Source organism: Nyctibius grandis, chromosome 3 (genome assembly GCF_013368605.1).
Source record: "Nyctibius grandis isolate bNycGra1 chromosome 3, bNycGra1.pri, whole genome shotgun sequence".
Lineage (NCBI taxonomy): Eukaryota > Metazoa > Chordata > Aves > Nyctibiiformes > Nyctibiidae > Nyctibius > Nyctibius grandis.
The window spans coordinates 31,114,091-31,140,495 of NC_090660.1; the positions used below are offsets into that span (position 1 = coordinate 31,114,091).

General features: G+C 38.1%; 1 protein-coding gene across 2 annotated transcripts in view; it reads left to right on the forward strand.

Moving 5' to 3' along the window:
- SEMA5A (semaphorin 5A) overlaps positions 1 to 26,405 on the forward strand; it is a 361,263-nt gene that overhangs the window by 321,575 nt on the left and 13,283 nt on the right. For both annotated transcript variants that reach the window (XM_068396639.1, XM_068396640.1), the window contains exons 17-19: positions 4,590 to 4,815; positions 15,436 to 15,654; positions 24,783 to 24,953. In XM_068396639.1, the coding sequence (XP_068252740.1) occupies positions 4,590 to 4,815; positions 15,436 to 15,654; positions 24,783 to 24,953 (616 nt within the window). The remainder of the gene's footprint in view (positions 1 to 4,589; positions 4,816 to 15,435; positions 15,655 to 24,782; positions 24,954 to 26,405) is intronic.

Consider the following 26,405-nt stretch of genomic DNA (forward strand, 5'->3'; position numbering starts at 1 on the left):
TTGTGTAAAATTTCCAACTGACTGCTGAGCTGTCCCCTGAAATTTAGTCTTTTAAAGGTCTGATTGCATCTTTGCTAGGCATAGCTAGGCATATATGTAACAATCTCAACTGACTACATCCACTCTAAACTAAAAACAACAATATGGCGTATTAGGCCACAAGTTTTAGGACAGCTTGCAAAGAGAGCTTTGAAGATGTGGTTAAGCTTGAACTATTGCAATGATATTTTTGAAGTCTGCAAATGGTCTCAAGTAATTATTGTTTTGAGTCCACAATTGTACCCTAAGAACTAATGTACTTAAACCCATCGTATGAGCCCCTGAAGTTTTCCTCTGTGGGTATCTAGAGACCCCTGCCAGGAAAGCTCAACCCTATCTCTTCCTTCAGTCCACACAGAGCACACGAGGTGGAGTTTGGCAGCCACTGTCTCGGTTCCTCTCAACAGCTCTATTGAAGCAGAATGCTTCACTGCTTTTCTAGTTCGTTCTTACCACTGTTTTGAGATCTCAGTGTTTCATCGGAGACTTTTATTCCACTATGTGGTTGCTTTATTATTGTATCCATGACTCTAGCTGGTCGAATTGCTTTGGAGAGGGCCATATTCCTGTAATCGCACTGGAGTAAGTTGTTCAAGCATTGCACAAGATGAGAAGAGGAGGATAATCCAACCAGAGATAGCAGATTCCATATTCCCAGTCCCTGAGAAATCCTTCCAGTCAGACAATGTCTTCATGCTAGCAGTACTAAATGTCCACATACACGTGTGATCTGAATTGCGCCTTTTCTCTCCTCTCCTTTACTTACTTCCAAATCTGACACCATTCAGAGCAAGATCATTGTTCTGCTTATACTGGAGTTTTGTAGTGTCAGATCACATCAATGCTTTCATCAAGCACAAGACAATTTTTGATTCCTCTGTGGCAGATGCAGTAGTTGGTAGAGCAGTGCAGCACTCACTGTTTGTGAGAGACACCAGCAGGCTCTGCCAGGTCATTATTAGTGCCAGGAATCCATGGAGTCAACCATTGTTAGGATATTCCTCTGAATTTTCTCAAAGAGAGATTATTTACAGCTGTAAATATTTTCTGGGTAATCTACATGTACTTTTGTTTCACCTGCCATTCTGAGCTTTTCATGGGTATTATCCAGTGGTTGAATAGACAAGCATGACAGTAGACAAACTTTCTTATAAGCCATGCACCAAGCAAGAAAGGAAAAACTAACAAATGGTCTCTACAAATACTTTTAAGGAACATCTTTCTTTTCTGGCTCATGTAACAACATGTAAGTGTACCCTCTGTTAGGGTGTATGAAGGGACTACACACCCTGAAGCACACTGATTACTGGTAGTCTGTCTTTCTAGAAACAAGTGAGCTGATGTGTTCATCTCAGATGTGTGTTAGCAAAGCAGCATTCAATACATTGCCACTAAATTAACTTCTTCCTCTATTGTTTATTTTTGTTTGACAAAAGGTTCATTGCATATCTCACACATTCTGCTTTTCATGACCCTCACCTGTCTATGCCATATCCAGTAGAGAAAGACCTTGCATTTCTAGCAGCTTTTATTTTTGATTAAAAAATACCAATACAACAATCAACAGCAAATGAGGAACTGAAACTTTTAGACCACTGTAGTAGCTATTATACTGATTGAATTATTCCTGCTTATGTGCTACTAAAAAGAGTTTGTGTTTCAAGATGTTTGAAAGTGATACAGCACTTCTCCCAGACTGTCATTGAATTTTTCCTAGATATTTGCCTTTACAACAGAAAATACTTTGATGTGGAAAACTGAAATATATGGCAAATGTTAAATGTATTAAAAGCTTGATCACTGACAAATTGCAAAATGTGGTGTTAACAGACAGAATAAATGACTGGGATCTGTCTAGCAGGGTCTGCCTGGAATCAGTTCTTGGGTCAGTAGCACTTAGCATTTTTATTGACAGTCTAGACAGTGAGATAAGACGTCTTCATTAAAGTTTGACCATGACAGAGATTGTTAAGGTAGTAAATAATATGCTAGATAATTTCAGAAGAAGCTAATAAAACATATTTTAATATTGCCAAACACCACCCTCTTATGTGGGTTAGGAAACTATATGTAGTTGTAAAGTTATGATTTAGAGAAGGACGGGCTATCAAAGATAATTGGGACTACTTAAGCTTTTTGTGCAATGTTGTGGAAGGAAAAAGCACTAATGTAATAATGTATGTATTAAAGTCAGACTGTAAAGTGGAACGGGGTCATGATTGCCTCTGCACGCTGTATTGATAAGACTGCTTCTAGAGTGCCAAGTCAAATTTTGATGCCCAGTCTTAAGGAAAATAAGGAAATAGGACGAAAGGAAGACATAGGGATGCACGGGACCTGGAGATCAGATTTTAAATCCTATGTAGCTTTAAGAAGTTCGGCTTAGTTTAGCATTTTGTATGGGTTACTTGGGCATGAAAAATTTATTTCTACGTACGGGACAAGGAACACTGTCAGTAACATTGATAAAGGCACAGCAAAATTCAGTGACTGAAAAATTAAATTAAGAGGAAGATGCAGCCTTGAATTAACTTGCAATTTGTTAGCTTTGAGGATTACTAAATAGTGGAACAGCTGATGCAGGGAGGTGATAGACTCATCAGTGCTAGACATCTTTGAAAAAAGAAAGAGGGAAAGACAGAGTGCTCTTGGTAAAAGATGCACTGTAATCCAGCCACTGGAGGGGACTGCATGTTGGAGGTGAATAGCCAGTTGGGATAGCAAGCGGGGTGGTTCTGGCTGTTGCTGAGATCTGTTAATTTTATTATTTCCTTTTTACAGTTCATGTGCTGCAAGGAGAACAGTCATACATTTTCTGTCCTCAGTCTAAAACATACATGATTTAAACAGTTGCCTAGAGGAGTGATGAAGAAATTACTTCCCCTGCTGTACACAGGACCAGATAGTTTGCTTGTTTTTTGCTGTCTTCTGATCCAGAAACCAGTCAAGGCTGAAATGCAGATCCTGGAAAGTTTGATCCAGTCATTTGTGCTCTAAAGGGATCCTGTTTCATAGATGGCCCCTGAGTATGACTCATGTGATCACCGTTGTAGTGATCACCAGGTTTTAAGGTGGGAAGAGACTTTGTACAGCCTTGAGGAGTGAACAGGAGTAGTCCAGCTGAAGTCTTCGGGCTAAGAGCTCTTTCTTGCCTGAAGTACCACAAAACTATGAAACCAGGAAGTTTGTCACAAGTCCATATGACCTCAGAACATGAAAGTCTTGAACATAGTGCTGGGTTCTCCGGTGCCTTGCTGTGTTGGTGAGGCAGGGGTTTCTAGGAATAATTTTTTTGCAACTCTTTCTTGTCTTTCAGACAAAGAAGCTTCTTTTAGATCTTAAATAGCAACTCAGCCTTTAAACCAAAATTCAGGATGAGAGCAATTGCTCTCAGCTTAATTAGATATGTTACTAAGTTAGACCATCTGAGAGAAGAGGTAGTGGACTGAGGAAAGTCTGAGATAAAAAAGCTATTATCACCATGGGAGAGGAGCAGGTAGTCTATTGCTTGTTGGAACATGGTGGTATCAGCTGGGGTAGGGGTTATGGAAGAAGAAGGTTGCACTATGTGATAAAACCATTATTTCTATTGTGTCCATATTTTGTAGTATTTAGTGGAATTACAAACTTAGTAGGCTCCTTTTCAGAAGGTACCCTCCGCTCAGTATCTCTGTAGAGGTCAGACGTAGAGAGATCATTTAAAAATTGTCCCACTAATGCCTATTTCTTTTTGTCTTTGATAATTTGTCAATGTGAATTAATTCTGATATTTAATGGTTGTTTGATTTCATCCATATGGTTTACAAAGCCCTTGCATCAGATGAAGCATATTGTGCTCTGGGAAATGAATCTTGATGATGCTCATCAGAAGACGTATATTGTGGGACCTGAGAATATTGGCAATTCTGCCTTTGTTTCTTAGGTGTGATCTATTCCCTTTGGTGCATATCAGTCCACAAGGAATTTGCTTCTGATGATAGGTGTAGCAATGCTGGAGCTATGGGTAACATGCACCACAGGAAGCCAGATTCTGTAATAAAAAAACATTTCTTTTCCATTGTCCCCTTGTAATACATAAGCAATATACAAAATGGACAGTGGTTTGCTTATTCATATGCCACTAGATTTTGCCAAGGATTTATCTGGTGGTTTCTGTCTTATACTTGCAGTTTATCAGAATTCCTCTTAATTAAAAAGCTGTAAGATATTTAGCTACACCTTATTTGAGGCTGTTAATTTATAAAGGATGTGCTTTATCATGGTACTTACAGTGTTCAGCTTACTGTTTTTATGGATGTAATAGATCTAATTTGTACTTGTATATTATTACTTTTAGCAGTGTGATACTGTGCTTGCCTAGGAGCAGAAAAAAACACTTTCAGTTTGAGATTGGAATTAAAAGTCTATTGATGATAATTGCTAATTGGAAATGCTGGAAAAAATATCAGAGGCTGTTTTATTGGTTGTTTTTTTGTCTATTTTGAGGGTTTGGGGCGGGGGGGGTTAAGTCATATTTAGTGATTGTATTCATTATGAGCATTTTCTTTCAGGAATATCAGCCTTGTAACACCAACGCTTGTCCAGAGTTAAAAAAGACAACTCCTTGGACGCCTTGGACCCCAGTCAATATTTCAGACAATGGTGGCCACTATGAACAACGTTTCCGATACACCTGCAAAGCGCGCTTGCCTGACCCAAATTTGCTAGAGGTGGGAAGGCAAAGGATTGAAATGCGTTATTGTTCCAGCGATGGCACCAGTGGATGCTCGACAGATGGTAAGCAAAGCGAGAGCGGCTGCATGATGCCTTCTGCTAGCAAGGTGTCTGCAGTTCCATTCTCAGCACAGAGTGGAAGTTTTTGCTTGCTGGTGTTTTGCGTAACAGAACTGATGATAATGAAAAGGAGGACATAGTGATCACAATGGGGAATCTAACTTGTATTTCTTCTGGACGTAGCTTCATCGTTCAGACTAATCAAGTGTCTTTTACCACTGATTATGAGATTTGCTAGGTTATTTTGATATTCTTTACAACAATCTGTGAAACATGGCATGACAGCCCAGTTCTTGGAGGATTCTGCCACTTCCTTATACTCTCTTGGGTTTTTACTGGGGGAGAGTTTGTGCAACATTAATGTATTTGATAAATATTTAGCCAGAATATGTAGTATTGATGCTGAGAAGAACTTTTTGCTCAGCAATTCTAAAGTAACCACTCTAAAATTCATGCAGGTGTTTAACTAAATAACAAGTTTATGAACTGGATAATTTCTATTATAAAAGTTTACATTATGCTATTGCTAGCAATATAAAGTTCTGTATATTTCTGAGATGGAAAACTGAACTCCTTCAAAATCTGGAGGCCTCGGCACAGGAAAGACATGGACCTCTTGGAGCAAGTCCAGGGGAGGGCCACAAAAAAGATCAGAGGGCTGGAACATCTCTCCTGTGAAGAAACGCTGAGAGCTGGGGTTATTCAGCCTGTAGAAGAGAAGGCTCCGGGGAGACCTTATTGTGGCCTTTCAGTACTTAAAGGGAGCTTATAAGAAAGATGGGGACAAACTTTTTAGCAGGGCCTGTGGCAATAGGACAAGGGGTAATGGTTTTAAACTAAAAGAGGGTAGACTTAGACTACATATAAGGATGAAATTTTTTACAATGAGGGTGGTGAAACACTGGCACAGGTTGCGCAGAGAGGTGGTAGATACCCCATTTCTGGAAACAGTCAAGGTCAGGTTGGACGGGGCTCTGACCAAGCTGATCTAGTTGAAGGTGTCCCTGCTTATTGCAGGGGGGTTGGACTAGATGACCTTTAAAGATCCCTTCCAACCCAAACGATTCTATGATTCCAGGATTCTATATTCTTGTCAGACATCTGAGATGTCAGCACTTAAGAATGGAGTACACAAAAGCCAACACACTACCTAGAGAGCAGGTTAGTAGGACAAACCAGTGCAAGAGCCAGTGTGTCCTAGATCACATTGCTGCAAGAAAATTAAGCGTGAAGACACCTTTCTCAGCTCTGAAGTCATGATCATAAGTCCTTTCCTGGAGTTGGATGCATAAGCTGACTCTTTCTTACAGAGCATAGTCAGAAATAACAGTGCCTACATTTTGTTAAATAAAGTATTCAGGCAGAGTGCAAGAGACAAGGGTGTGGGTTCAGGTGCATTCTTTGCCTGATTGGCTTGAAGATTTTTCTTTCACTTCTGAACATCAGATTCCTGAATTTCCTGGTGTGGTAGCCTATTTGTTCCATCTTGCTGAAGCTGCTGCTTTGCTTCATTTGGAAATAATTAATCATTGGACCAATGTATGGGAGTGACCCTGTTGCATAATAATTGAAATGTTCATCTGGGAGAAGGATTTTAGTTGACTAATCTCAAAACTACTGAATATTTAAATACTTTTTATTGAGTAGTCAACGGGGCAGAAACTATTATACATCTGTCTATTTTTCCTAGTGAGTGCCCTCATAACTTTGCTGTTAATTCATGCTCATTCTTTGATTCTTTTTGGCCAGTGAGTCTTTAATTGTTCCATAATGAGAGATCAAACACAACCAGTGTTCCAAGTGGCTGCATTACCCAATATGCTTCTGGTAAAAAGAGTTACTGTTATGTCTCCTTTAGCCACGTTTTATTTTGAGCCTATTTGCTTAGGCATTTTCTGATTATGAATGTCAGAACAATATGGAGTGGAACATTTGGGGGAGGGGGCAATACTTTGATTTGCTGATGTGATGAAACCTACTGACTGCCTCTAAACTGCAGGATCCAGGAGCATTTCCCTGATCCTAGTTTTGGATTTGGGTCAATACACCACCCCTCTACTGCTCCTTGATTTCATGGGAAGAAAATACATGAATAAGAGTCATGTGGTGTAGCTGGGGCTTTTGAAACCGAAGGATCTCGTGAGAATGGGAAATGGTGAATTTTGGCAGACACCTTCACAATTTCTGGCTAGATAGCAAGGAAACATCATGACTTACTTTCACCTGACCAGAGCCTGGATACAGTGAAACATTCTTTTCATTATCTTCATGTTGAACAGTAGCAATTTGCTGGCTTTTATGGAAAGATTAATACTGGTACAGCATGCTTGGCATACCTCATTACCAAAGATGTTTCTGCAAAGATCAGTTCTCTGTTCTTTGCAGACAAGAGCCATTTGTTAGAAATTTTCTCATTGCCTGTAATCTCCCCCTGCGCAACTATAGTCACGCCATGTTAAACAGAATCATGTTTCACTGTCAGATGCTAGCAAAGCAAACTTTCTTTGCAATGTGAGCTTAGAGGTAGAACTTCTTGCCAGAAAACCACTTGACTCCTCCTGAGTGTGGTAAGGCTTCTATCTCGATCAACCAAGCAGTAACATTTGCACACTGTATCCATGCTTTTCTGATTTTAAGTTTGATTAAGAGGAAAGAAAAATACGTTTTGTTCTCTGCCTCTGTGTTTTCATACAGTGCTCAGATAGGGAAGTGATAGTGACACTTAAATAAACCGAGAGAGACTGTGTACATTGTTGAACATCTTAATGCAAATGTTTGTACAGTCCAGTAGTAAAAGTCTAGAAATTACAACACCATAGGTTTTAATGTGTGCTAATGAAACATATTAAACACCTATATTAAACATACTAATTGACTCTCTGTAGGATTATCTGTTATATAAGCACAATGAATTGTATTGAAAGCATACGTGTTTAATCCAGGGATAAAAATTTCATATGGCCCGAGGTTACTGATTTTCCCAGGTTGAATTTACCTCACCTAACTCCAGACTCCGTTATAGTCAGCAAAGACAGCTAGCACCCCTGAGGGATCCATCTGAAAATAAACATCTGATATAATGGGCACAAATCACGGCCCAGAGGTACCACTTTCTTTCCATGGTGTATACAAAGAAAACAGCAATGAAGAGCTTAGACAAGACACTTGAATTTGACATGGCCAAAGTTAAATGAGGTTAGCTCCCAAAATACCTTCAGAAAACAATTAAACAAAGGCAACCCTTCTGATTTCAGTCAAACAGTCAGAAAGAGTCTTTTATTTGCTTTTTTCCTTTTTTAATATTTGAGGCGGGGGGGAGAAAATAAAATCTGAAGAAAAGTCACAAATTCCTTAAAGGAGAAAAAGTCACTGGGAAAAGTCACTGAACTTAGATTCCCAGTTGTCATTGCTTTCTCTATGCCAAACTTAAAACAACAGTTATTTTTGGTGGCAGGTTGTAATTTTGTCTAAAGTATTGTTTTAGTGGCTACAGTCTCTTGTGAAGAGATTGATTAAATCCTAGCGTTACCCACAGGAAATCTATAGTGCATTCAGAATTTAGTACAGAATAAAACAGATGCTGATAATCAGTAATGTCCTGTAGTCAGGAGGAGTACATGTTGGGATGTTATCGTGTCTTATACTGTCTTACTGAAGTTAAACTGTAGTATTCTGAGATAAGAACAAAATGAATTGTGGAAGTTAGAACTGAATTTGATGACAAATTCAAGTTTGATTGACAACTCTTCAGTGGAACTTTGGGATTAAATATTTAAACACAGAAAAGCTAGGTATCAGAAGTAAAGCTCTTGTGGTAACATCTTCCATCTGCACACTGTTTGGATTTTTTAAAATATGTTATCTTTGCATTGTATTAATGTTTGTGCTTGCATTTTACCATTTAAATTTTACTAAGTAACTTTTGAAGGTTTATAAGGTTTTTATAAGTTACAGGTATATAGGCCTGAAGATACATGTTTTAGGCTTCAATGATATTGTCAAATACTTGCAGAATATCTTCAGAAAGTGACAACACTAAAACAATCTTTGCTTATCCTTGTTACCTGCTGCACTTCAAATAGTGTTTCATGCTGTCATTTAGAAATGATTCAGGATACTTGAATTTTGGCTCCAGGTCGTCTTTTCCCAAAGTCATGAACCTAGACTGCTTGGATAATTGAATTTTTTTTGTTAGGTTTGAACAGAAAGACATAAGGCATTAATCAGTCAAGTAATATAATTTATCACTGCTACTTCTCTTTTAATTAGAGCTGTATTCCTTAGCTACAGGCTAGACCAGAGTATTATTATAAATATATGTGCTTTCTTAGAGCCTCGCTTTTAAGGCAAATTAATTGAACTCGGCTGGAAATGTTGCAGTCTTCAAGAAGAATCAGGCCAATCGAAGTCTCATTACAGGCTTTTGCAAAGGCACATTTTTTCTCCTGTACTAGTCAGGGCAGATGACTTTCATGTTAACATGTCTCCAAATAGTATTAATTTCTAGTGGACTTATAAGACTGTTCCAATTTGACCAGAAATTTTTTTGAAATTGCTTAGAAATTATCAAATCATCTTGGTTTAGATCAGAATTATGTAACTTGATTATACAAATTTTTTCTGTTATACGTGCTTCCTAAGTATAATGGAATAAGTAAGTCAGCAACGAAGCAGTGTTAATGTCTCTGTTTACCCATACTGAACAAAGCATAGGCATTTAAAATGAGAGAACAGTCTTCTGTTTAGATGTCAGTTCGTATCTTCTGTCTTCCCCGGTCTTAGAAGTTGATGGTTATTTTGTCCACAAAATCCCTGTGATCGCTTTTACTGACATTTTTGCAGTGCTTGTTGTTACTTGTGGAAATTTTTGCTTTAGGGAAGCACAGCTGCCTGTTAAAAATTGCGCTGAGATTAAGTAGTTAAATTCCCTTTTCTAACCTCAGTGTGCAGCAGTTTATTAATTGAATACAACTTCTAAACAACTGAAAATAAGCCTGCTGGTAAACTACAAGCAGAACTCTAGTCATTCACAGGGCTTTAAGTCAGCCATAGGCTTTCTGAGAACAATTTAGTTTAAAACATTTGAATGACGAACCTGTCATAAAGGCCAGATCTCAATTTGATTGCAATGGGTGAACAATTGGCTGACGGGTAGGGCTCAAAGGGTTATAGTGGTATATAGGTGGTATTTTAGCAACTAGACTTCTGCTGTTACCAAGTCAAGGGCACTGTCCCTTGCATTCCATTCTAGCCAGATATTTTCATCCTGGGGACAATAAACTGAGAAATACAGAAGACTTAATGTTGCTTTTCATGGAGGTGGATGTGGAGCAATCAGAAAGTGACCCAAATCACAAACAAAAGTGACAGGCAAGAAAACTACAGTTTAATGAGAAAAGTAGGAGTTTTCATAGTTTCATGTTACTTGATCTGAAAGATTACAATGCTTTTATATTTATAACTTCTCCTTATAAAACCTGATGTAAACGATGATGCAGATAGAACGTGGTTCTGTACAGCCACTCACTTTCTGAAGAAGCTTTTCTTGAAGAAATTCTACAGTGTGATCTTTCAGTTAGTTTTGCATCACCCACCCCATGCCACCAACTCAATTAATAAACAGGACTTCCTAGCTGACTCAGTGATTCTTATTCTTCATCCATTTTCCATAGCTTAACAAGTTACTACACATCAGTTGGCCAAAGAAAGGAAGGAGTGGTTGGGCTTTCCATTTGCAACAGAGTCTTCTCATGGACAGTTACAAGAGCTCAGCAGACATATAATAATTAGACCATAAGTCCTCTTTTTTATATGTATATTTTATATATATATGTGTGTTTGTATGTGTATGCATTTATAATAAATGCATATGTGAAAGTATGTATTTGTGTATATGTATGTATATAGGCACATGATTTATTGAATTATCCTCATGCTGGTGTTATGCTGGGCAAATTTATACTAAAAATTCATACTGCATATTGGCTTTTCAAAATAGCATGTGAAAGTATCAATATTCTAATACTAAAAACTTGTTAGAGGGTTGCCTTTATTAAATATTAGCTATATAGGATATTTTGACAACTTTTATTTAAAAGAGACTACATGACCTGAGTTGTAGTGCAGTGAAAATGCCTCAGAAGCGCAAGGTTCTGAAACTGAAGCGGTTTGTTACACAATGTTGTCTCATTACTTTAATTTTCAACTATGTTTTCTTTTCTCACAGAGTTCTCTAGTGCCTATCTATTTTATATCGTATTTGCTGCTATGTTTATTATATCCAAGCATTTTGTTCAGGTCGCTTTTTTTCTCTTTTTTCAAAGTCCATGAAGGAGATATTTAGTTTTTGTGGAAATGCAATGGCTGCATTGGTGGAATACGTAGCCAGCGTGACTTTTCTATCATTTCCAAAGGTTCTTCTTAGAGTTCTGTGTTCAGAGAGGTGATTCTTTTCCTTGCCATCTTCTGCAAGAAATAATCTTGCTTATTTTTTTCCTTAATGTATCTGAAAGAGAGGACCACCTGCTTAATTTCTCTCCCCACATCTTCAGAGGCCCAACCAAAAACTCTCATATTCAAAAAAGATCCTTAGAATAATCCATAAAACAGATTCAGAAGCCATCTGTTCACAGTCTTGTCCTTTTACAGGAGAATGGTTGCAAGTTACAAGTACCTTCTGAATACAATCAGCAAAGGTCATTGGGTCCAGGTAGAGATTTTTGGTGTGAAAAGTATTAATATGCAAAAATAATAAGAAAATAGTCATGTCTTTATTTGAATAATCGGTCAAATCTCCTTAATAGAGGAAATGGATCATGTTTACTTTTCATAAGAATCAAGGTAAAAGTAAAGTTGAGGTCAATACTTAACTTATTTCCTCTTCTTTTTTTTTTTTTTTTTCATTGTACTTAAATATCACTGAATCATTTAGGTTGGAAGGGACCTCTTGAGATCATCTAGTCCAGTCCCCCTGCTCAGTCAGGGTCACCTAGAACCAGTTGCCCAGGACCTTGTAAAATAGAGTTCTGAATATCTCCACAGATGAAGACTACACAAGCTTTCAAGGCAACCCATTCCAGTATTTGACCACACTCACAGTAAAAAGGTGGTTTTGTGTGTTCAGATGGAATTTCATGTGTTTTTAATTTGTGCCTATTGCCCCTTGTCCTGTCGGTGGGTACTACTGAGAAGAGCCTGATTCCCTTTTCTTTATTCCCGACATCAGGTATTTTTACACATTGATGAAATCCCCCTGAGCCTTCTCTTCTCCAGGTTGAACAGTCCCAGCTCTTTCAGCCTCTTCTCATATGAAAGATGCTCCAGGCCCTTAATCATCCTTTGGCCCTGCCCTGGATTTGATTCAGGAAGTCCATAACTTTCTTGTACTGGGGAACCTAGTGGCAAGGCTCTTCCCAATGCAGCCCAGGAAGCTGTTGGCTTTCTTTGACATAAGGGCATATTGATGGCTCACAGTCAGCTTGCTTTCTACCAGGACCCCAAGATCCTTCCCTGCAGAGCTGCTTTCTGGATGGTTGGCCCAAAACTACTGTTGCATGGGGCTGTTCCTCCCCAGATGCAAGACTTTGTATTTCCCCTTGTTGAACTCCATGAGGTTCCTCTCTGCCTAGTCAAGGTGCGGCACAACCCTCTGGTGTATCAGCTACCCTTCCTAGTTTTGTATCGTCAGCAAACTTGCTGAGGGTGCACTCTGCTCCATTGTCCATGTCATTAATGAAGATGTTAAACAGGATTAGACCCCTGTCATACACCGCTAGTGACTTTCCTCCAGCTGGACTTCGTATGACTGATCATAACCCTCTGGACCCAGTTGTTCAGCCAGTTTTCAGTCCACTTATCTAGCCCATAGTTTGTTGAATTGTCTATCAGGAAGTTATGGGAGACAGTTTCAAAACTCTTACTAAAGTTGAGATAAGTAGCATCCACTGTTCTCCCCTCATCCATGAACCTAGTAGAAAGCTGTAAGGTTGTTGAAGCAATATATAGCACTGTATTTCCAGAATGTAATGTCATTAGTGTCATAATGTTAATTTTCAATGTGCAGTTTCTGTCTGAACAGAAAATTCTAACAGCCCCTCTATGAACACTGTATGAATGACTGTAAAACTGTGAAAAGACTGTTCCCTGTAATAAATATTTTAATGCTTTGGAAAGAAGAAAACACAGGGGAATGCTTGCTGCAGACCAAACTCCACACTGAAAAGATTCTTTAGAATATTCTTCTGTTTCAGAGCTGAAGTGCCTCAGAGCTTTCCCTTAGAAGATTTCCCTCCCCACTCCCCAATTTGAATTGCAAGAAATCTAATATCATAATGACAAATAAGGTCACACATTTTCCTTAGGACTGAAAAAACTACACCTATCCTGCAAAAATGTCTTCAGAACATCTGAGTACTGGTAGGAAGTGATGCATATTGCAGTGTTTTATGAAGAAGATGACTGGTAATCTGTTCTGATTAAGAACACTTTTTCCATTGTTTGTATTGCTGTAAATTTAATAACTAAAAAACCCCATAATATGAAATTCTAATATTAAAAAAATACTGTTGTTTTGGTCTCACAGCTTACTGTGTGCATAAACTGGGCATTTCCATGACCAAAGTGATACAAAATTGCATAAAAGGGCTCTTACAGGGCTGGCAAGTAGACCTGTGTTCATAATTCCCATACTGTTTCTCTGCACTTGCTCCCATTTTGGATTTGAATGTATGTCATGGTTCTTGAAATGCTGCTTTTAATATCTGTGTAATACAATCTGGCTCAGCAGGAGAGAAGTAGTTACCGTCTATAATCACTGAAAGGTTTTACACATTTTTAGTTATTTTTATATTGCTGTTTGTCTGTTTTCTTATTAATTTCAACAGTTTCTTATTACAAGTATATCTGTGTCACTGCATCATTGTTCCAGTATTGCCAGTTGTTACCAAGTGTTGAATGAAAATATGCAAAGTCTCATCTATTTTGGGATGACCGTGAATGTACTTCTCAGGGCAGAACTTCAGTGGTATTGCTAATGCCATAAGCACAGGTAGAAATAGGGCATAATTGTTTCAGTACTGGACACCACGAGTCAGGGGCTCCTCCATTCTGGTTATCTAGAGTACTGGTCCTGTTCAGTTCAGGACTCCTGTTGGGCAGTCTCTTCACAGTATTACTTGTAGCTGTTTTCAGTACATGATTCAGTACATCTTCTGTTTCTTTAGCTCCATTTGGTACTCCCACAATGCCTGTGCTCGTGGGTAGGGCATAAAACAATTTCTTAAGAATAAAAGTTTATGCTGCAGTTTAAGCTGCAAACAATCCCCTGCATTTCTCCACTGTTGATGATACCATTCATCTGTACTTTTATTAGTAATACTGAAGCTCTAGCATAGGCAGTCAGCCACATCCTTTCCTGTTTTAAGTACCATTCATGGGACCTTCTCTCATCACAACTACTTAAGTAAGTGCTTGTAATAAAAGCAGCAGTTAGTGGTCCATCGATCATAGAGTTTCCAGTGATGCTTGCACTGGGAAAGGTGAACTGCTTTGGCAACGGTAGGAAATCCCAGTAGTGTTGCTGGACGTGCTTAGTAGTGATGCTTAGAGGTAATGCTACAGCTCAACAGTGACTTCGGTGTTGTGGCGTGTACAGTTGAGGGAGTCTTTTTCCATGCAGAACCAAGCCTGAAAGTGACAAAGATACTAAAATTAACTGCAAATTATTAGAACTTCACCTGGGGCTACATCCAGGCATATTGGTTGTATGCTGTGAACAAGATTCTGTGTGTTCCCCTTTCACTGATAAATAGTGGACTTCAGTCTCCATTGCTGTTTAATGCCTTTTCTTGGTACTAACCTCACTTAGAAAAGATGTTTTCCACTTGCCAAATGGTTATTTTAACTAGGAAGTACTCTATCGTGTGTGTCTCCAAAAGGTCATTTCCATAGCTTATATGTGGTTTAGAACACTTCAACTCACTGGAAAATAAACTGGTTTTTTAAAGTCGTAAAACATTGCTCTTCACAAAAGGGCAGTCTCACTAGACTTTGTGGAATTATTGCTGTACACTGTCTAAAGACTGGCTATGTTTAGGATAAGTACAGTGCATTGCTTCCTAGGGCACCTGTGAGCATCTGCAGGCTGGCTGGGTAGATGAAGTGAGCAGAACCCTGCAGTAGGACAGGGGAGCTGGCTCGATGAGGGGTCACAGGCAGCTCAGTCCTGTCTTCTGTGCCACTTTCTTCCTCTAAAACAGAGGCAATAATACGTATGTAATGTATTTGGAGATTTTCTGATGACAGTTCCTGTGCAAGAAAGAGATTATTTTTATGATTCTTAGGTGGAGTAAGTTGACTTTAGTTCAGTCAATGCAGCTGTAAAGCTTTAACTACAGACTTGGATCCAAGTCTTCACTGTAGTTCTGTGCGAGTGATTATGAAATTTCTATTATGGGAGAGATTCTTGAGATGAAACTAGGGTTTGGGTTGTGAGACTAAAGGACAAGACCCTCCTGGTCATATGACTATTAGAAGCCTAGGAGTAAGTTCAAAGAGGAAAAGGTTGTTTTGGGGGGAGATATTGCTTTAATTCAGTATTGTTTTTTTCAATCCTTATTTCATTAGGATTATCAGGGGATTTCTTGCGTTCTGGACGATACTCTGCTCATACCATCAATGGTGCCTGGTCACCCTGGTCTCCATGGTCTCAGTGCAGTCGTGACTGCAGTAGAGGTATACGGAATCGCAAACGGGTCTGCAGCAATCCTGAGCCCAAGTATGGGGGACTTCCTTGCCTCGGCCCATCTCTAGAGTACCAGGAATGCAACATTTTGCCTTGTCCAGGTAAGAGTCAACTGAAATGAGAGAAGTATGTGAAAATAATTGCTATATCTTGCAATAGTTGGTTTGGGGTTTTTTTTGTGAGTTTGGGGTTTGTTTTGGTTTTTGAATAAACTACATCTCAAATTTACCTTTATAATGTAAGTGGATTTGGGCAAGATTCCCAAGTGATGTCAATCAGTTTATAATCAACAGTATTAGTAGCTATGTCTTTTTTCACGTGTGAGACTTTGACTGTAAAAATATAATTTTAATAAGTAAACATATAAGAGAAAAAAGACATAAGAAATCTGGCAAGACATAGGAAAACTGTCCTAGTCCTTATTTAAACTCAAAAATATCATTTTCATCACAGTGGTTGCTGGCATTAAATCTGTGCTAGCTTTTGAGTGTTGAGCCTTCAGCAAATAGGGTTCAGAACTGATCACCAAACTAGATGGTATCTCAAGTAGGCCATAGAGATTGTTCTTGGAATCTTGAGCTTTTCCTTCGTTGAAAGCTATTTTATGATTCTATAAAAAGAATTATAAGTAGAATATATGTTTTCAAGAAACTACTTTGGGTTATAAATCATTGTTGTATCTTAGACATTTGGGGAAAAAAAAAATCTTGATTTCAGTCACCTCTCACCCTTCATAAAACAGACATCCAAATTCAGAGGCTTTTGAGCTTTGCAGAGGCTTTGTGGAAAAAGAAGGGGAAAGGATATAGGAGAACACATGAAGAAAAGAAAGTGCAATTGGAATAGGAGGAAAGAATTCAAGATAAGAAACAATAGAGAGGAAGAAGGATAATGGCTGAGAAACTCAGTTCTTTCCAGCATCAACAAGTAAATTTAGATATAAGCTTTCATACATCTTTAATTGTATTAATTATGTGTAACAGTGTTGCATATTTGCTTCACAGTAGGTGAAGCAAGCTAGAATGTAGCACCTCCTCATTGGTTCCTTCTTCCCTTGCAAAGGGAATCCCTCCATGGGACACTGTCTTCAGCTTGCTTTGAAGGAGTTGAGTGGTGTGGTATTAGCTAACAGCTCTTCTCACAAGCTTTAAGAGATCTGATTTTATTACCATACTGTAGTAACTGAAGTACTTTCATTAAATGGGCACAGATTATCTATAAAACGGGGCCAGATTTGTTGTTCATCCCTTGCTGTTGATTCTTAAATTAAATGGTGTCTTGAAGGTTAAAGGTTTTCAGAAGTGTTTTTAATTAGCTCTGCAGCTAACAGTACACTGTTATATTTTTTTGAAGGAAAGTGTTCCAACCAGTAAAACACATATGCAGACATATGTTTGATGTAGAGGCCCTTGTTTATGAGTTAGCCAATACCCAAAACTAAAATACATGAAGTTGTAAAGCAGAACTTGAAATTGTGCTTTATATAAAAATTATTCTCTCTTCTTCTGTCTCTGAATTTGAAAATATTTTTAAAGATCAGTTGATCTTTAAAAGTGGGTGGGCCTTTCTGAAGCAAGAAGGGGTGTCCTAATATATCTAATAACTTTCTTCAGAGACAAGTTTCATTTTTCTTTTTAGTGCAAAGTAAATTTGAATAAAGATGTAGAGCTTGAATAAAGTATTTAGATGTATGATAGCCTGCGAGGAATCACAAAGTTCCTCAGCTACAGAATTACGGTTTCCAGTAATTAAGAAGAAATGTAAGGGGCTAAGTCAGATCTCAGATAAATCTGAAGGGAAAACATTGCAAGCAGTAGATGTAATTGATTTTTTTTTTCTTTAAGACATAGGAGAGTAAAAAATGATTGCAGAATAACACTTACCCATAAATTAGACCTGATTATAAATTTGTAGAAAGGGAATATTTTTTGTTAGAGAAGCATAAAGGTGAAATTGAGTTCTCTCCATTTTTAATGAAAGTAGCAGAAAGTTAAATTGGTGGGTAAACATGAGCATCTATTAGGTTGACATTCATGAGACTTCATCAAGAAAATGGAGACATAAACAATACATGGGTGAAGAGCCTTTGGTCCAGGCCCATGCGTACAAACATGGCAGACCCCACAGCAGGGAGGGTAAAAGCCAGTAAAAGAAACCATGGTTGGATCACTTTTTAGCCTTCTTGTTAACCACTGTGCTAGGGACCAGATTTCATTTCCTGGGTGCTTACATTTAGGACAGCTATGCAAAGTCATTCTTATCCTAGGTATCCAAGTGAGTTTCTAAAATGCCCCTGTTAGGCTTTAATCACACAGCCCTTGCAGATGTTTATGAGAAAGTTTGGTGTAGGTGCAGATCTCATTGTGTTATTGACTATACCCTCCTAACATGGACTAGGCTGTAGATAGAGTTTCAGGGACTGAGTAGGAGTAAACACGTCAGGCCCTTCTTGCCACTGTGAGCATCGAGGAGAAAAATAGGGGCTCTGCATATATATACATATATATATATATATATATATATGGGCAAGAATGAACTACAGTGAAGAGCGGACAGAAAGGCTAAGGAATGTGAGGAGATTTTGTTCTGACCTCCACCTCAAAGTAATGGTCATAGTACTAGAAATAAAAATGCAACAAAGAAGAATTTGATGCTTTACAAGATTTACCTGAGCTCCCTCGGGGTAAGGACTGTTTCACCTGCTCCCTGAACCGTTTTGTTATATTCCAGTCCAGTCATTAGCCTTTCACAAATATTCTGGTTAGCAGGGAGGGGCGAGATGACAGCCATAGAGAAGCCTTCCTGCTAGTGCAGGCTCAGGTTCTGCTTTGCTCCCTGTTCTTATTATTGCAGATAGGATCAAACCCTTATGATGTAACCTGCTGAAAAAATGAGTGATGGAGAAATATACAGAGCAGTGCTTAAGTCATGACGAAAGTCAATAGGATTTTAGGCTTCTAAATCAATTATTCTGGGCTCAGTGTCATCCTGGAAGATACTAAGTGCTCTGAAGGACTGGCACAATGAAAAAGCCTGTGGAGCAATCACAAAGTGTACAAGGCTGTCTTGTCCAGTTAAGTATCTTGCAGCATAATTTTAAATATACTTATTAATATATTAATAGCCAGTAATGTATGGCTAAATGTGCTGCAGGATCACAGAAGTTTAAAATAATACTGAAGCTATCTAGCACCTGCCTTCAGCAGCTACTATTAAATCTTTCTTGAGCCTGCAGGGAAGAAAGAAACTGAAATTTTTCCCACAGCTTGTAGCAAAGTAAATGGTCCACTGATGTGTAGATTGATAGCAGTCACTGGGCAGATTACTTTTTGTTCATAGTATTTGAAGGCTGAATATATAATAGTAAATTGAACAGTGCCAGAAAATTGCCAGAAATTGTACCCAGGCCCAGGAATATGATTTGTCTGTATTGTACAAGTTTTAGAATGATCCCTCATACAAATTTGCCTTCAACTAACTAGCACTCTCCCAAATAATCTGCAGAAATAGTTTGGGACTCAGTGTAGAGTAAGGCCTGTTCCCAGTACTTAGTTTCCCTGTGGCCCAACTGCTTTGAGGGGCAGGAGAATTTGCACTATTGTCTTGCATTAGCAAATTATGCTTTGGCCCTGTGCCTCAGCTCCTTTTTTACGGCTCGGAGATGTGATGAATAGAGTTGAGCTGGCAAGCACCGAACAGCCTCAATAACTATGGAAAGGATCTGTGAATACTCACTGACATTTCTGTTTTCTTTGCGTTACTAATATGTGGTCAATATGAAAAGAAAGGAGTCTGTAATCAGACGTACTAGGGTTTTGTTATCCTTGGGGGCTCGCGTGATATTTACTTTTTGAAGAGAAATAGATGATGAAGAGAAGCATTGTTTGAATGGTAAATTCTGCAAGTTTACAAAAATTACAGGAATTTGCTAACTAAAAGATTTGTTTGAAAATAACCAAAAGTAAGGAATTCTCTACTATTTCTCATTATTACACATCTCTTCAGTTATTCCTGTAGGAAAAGGTAACTTCTTTTCATTTTTATTTCGTTTTATTTCTTGTTGCCTTCTCTTTTATTCTTTTGCACAGAAGGACATTTGGCCGATGTGCCTTAATTAGGAGTTTAAAGCATAGTTACACGAGCGCCATTGAGGAGCACGAGCTACAGGACTTTCTGTTCCCTCTTCTCCTCAGAGCATAGTGGTAGATCAGAGGGAAAGGACAATTGCCATTTCTTAGATTTGAAATCCTGATACTTCATGACAATATTTTGGGATTTTACCAGTTTCAAATTTTTATTATAGCAGTTTTAGTTTGATTTAGTTGCGACATTTTGACTGAGAAGAACTGATTAAATTCGTATATCACTAAATGTGCTAATAACAATAAAAAGTTTCAGATATACAAAACTCACTGAAAGACTGTTTAAATTATTTATTCATCCCCTAAAGGCAGTTATTGCTTGTTATTTTTTTCTTCATTATTGTTTCTTTTTTCCTCCTTTTTTTTTTTCCTTGCAGTCATACTTGGCCACAAGGAAACAAGAGTGTGTTTGAAGGAATGGACAAAATTTACCCTGCAGTAACTTCCTAAATCAGGGGGAAAAATTACTCTGATCCAATGAAGCTTGTCTCTGAGGCTGTTGAAGCCTATCTCTCCACATGCGTTGATCTCTCTAGGCTGCTTCTGGAGCCAGTGAGGAGAGGGCTGAACTGCCTGTTGGAAGCCACTGTTGCTTTTCTAACTTGAGTCTCAGTTACAGACTTTAAACCTGTGTTGATCTTTAGATTTTGTTGTTGTACTTTCCTTAGAAGCATTTATTTGCCTTCTGTGTTTCTGCACTGCACTATGTTGACAGTTTGTTTTATCCAGCATTGTTTTTATGAATAAAAGGTATCTGTAGCATCACAGAAACAAGACTTTGCCTTTGCAAACTATGATGTAAGAATTGCTCTTTCCCACACTGAAACATGCAGCAATATCCCACAGGATTAGGAAAAAGCAGTAGGCTAAGTAATGTGGAAGGGGATGATCCCCAGGTGTCTGGAAGGGAGCAGTACTCTCATGGGTCTGTAGGCTGCCAAACATGCGGTGACCCCAGATTTAACTTTCACTCAGCCACTGGGAAGCAAACCATCTGCATTTCAGTGCATGGAAAGGACTACTGCCTCTCTATTTATACTCCTTCATGTACATAGAAAAGACTGTCCTCTCAACATTTTTTATTCTCTTTTGTGACACTTTCAAAAAGATGAACATGAAAAGTTATAAACCTAAAGGCACACACCAAAAAAAAAATATTTTTTTTTTCAGTTGTTTGAATTTGAAATGAGACCAGACAGTATATGAAAGAGCCTGCAATCCTATCTATGTTCTCATGAAAGCAGGTGAGGTCAGTGTGTCTGCCCACGCTTCCTTCCACTTCCTTGTAAAACCCAAAGTGCCTAGCAGGGTATCCAGTTTACTTAATCGTCTCTTGGAAGTTCTCCAGTAGTGTGGAAGTTTTATCATGTCCCCAGAAGATCCCATTTCTATACACTGTTTCTCCCTACTGCATCCTCTTCCCTGTGCATTTTTTTTTCATTACAGTGACAAAATGTTTAGTAACCACAACAAGAGCCAGTAGGCAAAAAGTTGTTTGCTGTACTATAAAAGAAAGAGCATTGTTTGAGAGCACCCTGCTAGCTGAAGGGTGCCTTCTTCCAAAAGGGACCAACCTCAGTAATTGCCAGAAAATGTAAAGACTCTTTGCGTCTTTCATTGTGGAACTGCTTTAATGACTTTCTTTTGTCCAACAGCTCTACAAAACAGTTATGTAAAGAAACTGTAGTGACTGGAACTTTCCTTGCAGCTGTGTATTTTTCCTCCTATAAGAAGCAAAAATAACATTAAGGACTCCATGACAAAAGGAAAAAAAAGAAAAAAAAAAACAGATGGTGCTGTGTTGCTAAGCAACTTTAAAGAAAGATGAAAGAAACCACAGAGCACTATTTAGGTCTTGTAAAAACTCAAGCAGTAAATACCCACTCCTTTGATCTTATTTAACCATGATGGTGCTTTATCATCCTCTGTTGCTGAGAAGGAAAAGTTCTGGGGACAAATAAAAGAGGTAGTTATGATAGTCCTTGAAAGGCCTAGAGATTTAGGATGGTAGCCTGTCAGTAAATAGCTGCAAGAAAAACAGTTATAATTACACTCTCCAGCTCAACCATGATCAAATCTAACATTGTCTATTATATTTTGTCTGTCCTTTCCCATCTTCCCCAGACCCACTTCTCCCTTTACATCTGAAGTCTTATAGTACAGCCATGATCACTGCAGTTGTGGAATATGGTGGCATTCCTGGATGTCACATCAGTCTCTCTGTTCTCGGCCACGTATAGATAGATGGCAGATGGCAGTTTCAAATGCATGCACATTTGTAATTCTCACTCTGGTTCACTGAAAAATAAGTAGAAAATGTCAGGGGTCACTGTCTCCATTACAGTGAACAAGCCACAGGTAATGTTTGGAGACAATTTATCTTCTGTCTAAGCAATCTCAGGTGGTCATTCTGTTTCGTGGAGGTCTATACACTGCGGCAGGAATGGCTCTGATTACTCATTTGAACTAGTCAAGGATCATTTTAAATTTTTAAAAAAAGAATAAAAGGGAGTATCTGGAAAGCTAAAGCCTTAATATCGCTTGAAATGGATAGCTTAGGTAACAGCTTCTGCTTTTATTTGACATAATTTTAAAAAAAAAAAGAGGCAAGTTCTGAATGAAAGATACCATGTCTTGAAATTGTTATAAAATTGCACAGTATATTTCACCTGCACCGAAGACAAATAACCTGTGGCTTTCTTAGATATGAGCTTGCATAATATTACATTAACAGAGTTATGTCAGGCAAAAAGACATATTTGTTTTCCAGTGACTATATGAATAAGAGAACAAGTCAAGCACTCTACTGAGATGCAGTATTTATTTATGACAGGTGGTATAAAACTCTCTCACACATCTGTATAGCTAGATGATTTGGCTTATAAATATATCCTGGAAAAAATGTAGCAATCATTAAATTCCTTAATAATGGAAATAATGTATTTAAATTACATACTTGGAATATAGTACCAGATTCCACAAATCCTGTCTATCCAATTAGGCTATTCAGAGGCCAGATACATTACTTACAAAAGTTTTTGCAGCTATTGTTCTTAGCAAGGAAGTGCCAACTCCATTCTTTCTTGATTTATAGGATAATGTTGCAAACAATACAGAGAATAAAATGTTATATATTCAACAACTTCCCTTACAGGATTAGTTAATAGCCTTAGGTATGCACTAGCGAATTACTTGTTTGATTAGCAGTTGAGAACCTGATGGTATGCTGTATCTGAAATTACATTCAAAAATGCATGTATAGGTTTTAATATCAAAATAACCACATTCTCCTAGCTCATTTACTCACTGTTGCAGCCTTTGCACAGAGATCATTCTACTCGACTTACCAAGTGCATGTGATACACAATGCTACCAAAACGAAATGAGTATTTTTTTAATGTTCTACATCTCCATGTAAGAGGGAATTTAAATACAAATACTGCACAGATATTTTCATTGTGAGTTAATTTTTTTCAGATTTGGAACCTCCTTTTTTTTTTGGTAAGAGATAATTATGGAATAGCATTTCAATAAACCAGTGGAAACTGGTTTACTCCTTGAAAGGCTTTTTGATTAATTGAACAGAAAGGATCAAAAGGAGTCATTGTGAAATGCTGGATGAATGTTTTGGAGACTTCAGTGACAATCAATTGTTTCTACAAACCATGAAGTAAAGTCTTACAATGAATGTCTTAAATGAACACATGGTAAAAATTGTGTACAGAAAATGTGTACTTACCTAGTGTTTTTAAAAGTAGGCAATAATGAGTTTCTGTCTTGTGTGGCAAAATGCCCGCTGCTGCTGTGAGTGATGGGGAAAAAAAGGTAAAACTTCTGTTCAGTTTAGGGTCCTGTCATAAAACAAAAGTTTACTGTCACATTGCCTTTACTATACTTAGGGTCTCATCTATTAGTGTCAGTTGAATTACACACTATTTCTTTTAATCATCAGTTGCAGACATGGTAAATCATTTCCTTACTTAAGTATTAAGAAAGCAAGTGATAACACTTTAAATAAAGGTTTGAAAACAAATTCATTTTTGGTAGAATATGAAAATCTTGAAAGTTTAGTTTTTTGTTGCCTTTTTTCCCCAAAAAAAAACCTGAAAGAGAAATGTCAAAATACTGAGATTCTTTGCAGAGGGAATGCTGTCCCTGGGAGAAGTGTATCTGACTTTGTCATGTGGCTGCAGATAGGAAGCCTTGGGGAGATGGGCTGCAATATGGCCATAAATGCCAGAAATACATCCTGGAGCAGTAGCTTTAAGAACAGAGGCTGCAAAGAAGCCAGTCCAGTGCAGGCAATGAGGTGAACTTTCATTAGAAACCTGTCTAGTGGCCATGTGTTGAAAGCCATCTGACAAATGGGACTCCCATGAAAGCCAGCCTATGTTTCAGAGGACCCTTATGAAAAGTCAGACTGGAGAAGTTTGACATACTTGAATCAGTAAATACTAAAGGGGGAAAAATATTTGTTGTTCAACAACCTGTGTTTGAAACTTTAAATGGAAACTCCTTTTTGTCATTTGTCTGTTCCTTTTTTGAACTATTGCCATTGTTCTGCTGCTGGCATCTATGCTAGAGCTGCATTATATTGGCCCATTAAACCCTACAACTGTGTTAGATCAATTGAAATGGGTTGTAGGGTTAAAGCAATCTCACCTGAGTTGCAAAACAAAATCTGGATTCCTCAGTCTCTCTGCTGATATTATTGGGCTAAGTTTTAATTTATGAATAAAAATTTACTTTGAGCTTGTAATACTTCTGCTAAAGAAGATTTGGTATTTTATTTCCTCACAAGTGAGAAAAGAGTTTTGGCCTGAAAGCTATTATGGTACCCACTGGAAGTGTGTTTTGTGGATGAGTAACTTTGTTAGACTTCCCAGTATACCAGGCACTTTTAAAATATGTTAATTAAATTGTGTTGTGGTAAGATCAAATTTGTGGGCCTATGTTCAGTGGCACCTAAAAATGTCCAATAATTTCAATAGACCATGAATTAGATCCACAGAATAAGAGAAAGGTGGGTTGGATTATGTCATGTCACACATTAACTTGCAATAATACGATATTTTATGTCTTTTCAGTGGACGGAAGCTGGTCGTGTTGGTCGTCTTGGTCAAAGTGCTCGGCAACTTGTGGAGGAGGCCATTACATGAGAACCCGCTCCTGCACAAACCCAGCACCAGCATATGGAGGAGATATCTGCCTTGGACTGCACACTGAAGAAGCACTCTGCAACACACAGCCGTGTCCAGGTATGGCAAATCAGCACATGCAGCTTTGTTGTTTATGTGCCACAGAATAAGCCATTCAAAGTTAGGCAACATAATGGTCCTTGATCTATTATTTAGAAGCAAATAATTTCTCTCCTTTATTAAGTGCACAATCAGCTCTTACGTGCTACAATCACAGTAAATCAAGTAATAGCAGGATATAGCCTGCAAGACACCACCTCCTCTCTCCTCCTTTAAAAATTAAAATTTAAGTTACTAGGTTCTGGGTCTGGATAAACTAAAATTGTATATTTGAAGTGGATCATTCAAATAGCCTGGGAGACTTTTAATAACAATATCACAAAGAAGTACATTTGTTATAGCACTAAACATTCACAGCAAGCAAATATTCGAGAACGTGTTATGACAAGGTCCTTCAAGTGGATAATATTTGCCCTGTTTTCATACAAAACACAGAGCAAACCTTAATTCCCTTTGTAAAATACCTTCTTCAATTTCGGATGTTAAGGAGAGGAGACTTCATCTTTTTAAATGACTGTGGTGTGCTTAGTAAATGAAATGCCTCAGCACTCCTGCTAGTTGTATAATATTATGGATCATGACTTTTTCTGTAACTTTGACTCTGCCTTTTGACCCATATTAAAGGAAGCTTTTTTTTTTCCATGAAATTTAAGTGAGAAGTAGAGAGTAAAACCACACAAAACCAGATAAAATCATTAGTGAAAAGCCACTGGGAAAATTTGTTTTCATTTATTACTAATTAATGGATTACAGGCAATGGCAAGAGTAAATAAGCAGCTCTGATCTCACATTGTATTACTTGCTTCACTGAGAGCTCCTAGGCTAGTTTGCTCCTAGCAAAAGTTTTCTGCTCATATCATGAGCCTGTGCATGTGAAGGCACAAGCCCCACAAGTTTGAATTTATGGATCCTGTTACCTGTGCTGAACTACAATTTAAGTTAATTTCCTTTTCTAGGCATTGCATGTCTTGCAGCAGAATAAAAGTACCTACTTTGTCAAAATTAAAGCAGATGTAACACTCTGTATTGTGTTTAAAAAAAACCCCAAACATAGAAATCAGTTGATGATTTGATTTTTCAAGACAAATAGTGCATATTTGTATGTAGAAGTTACATAGCTGCCTTGTGATCCTTAAGGCATCTTTAAAAGGTCAGAACTGGCAGGTTCATTTTGCTAGTATTGTAGCTATTTCTCTTGTTGCGCATTTATTTTCCACCGGCATTTTTCTAGAAATGACGTTTGCAAATATTTATGAATAATCTCTTCATCTTATTTTGACCTGTGTGGTGGTTTGGCCCTGGCTGGACGTTGGGTGCCCACCAAAAGCCACTCTATCACTCCCCCTCCTCAACTGGACCGGGGAGAAAAAATATATTGAAAGGCTCATGGATCGAGATAAGGACAAGGAGAGATCATTCAACAATCACCGTCATGGGCAAAACAGACTCAAC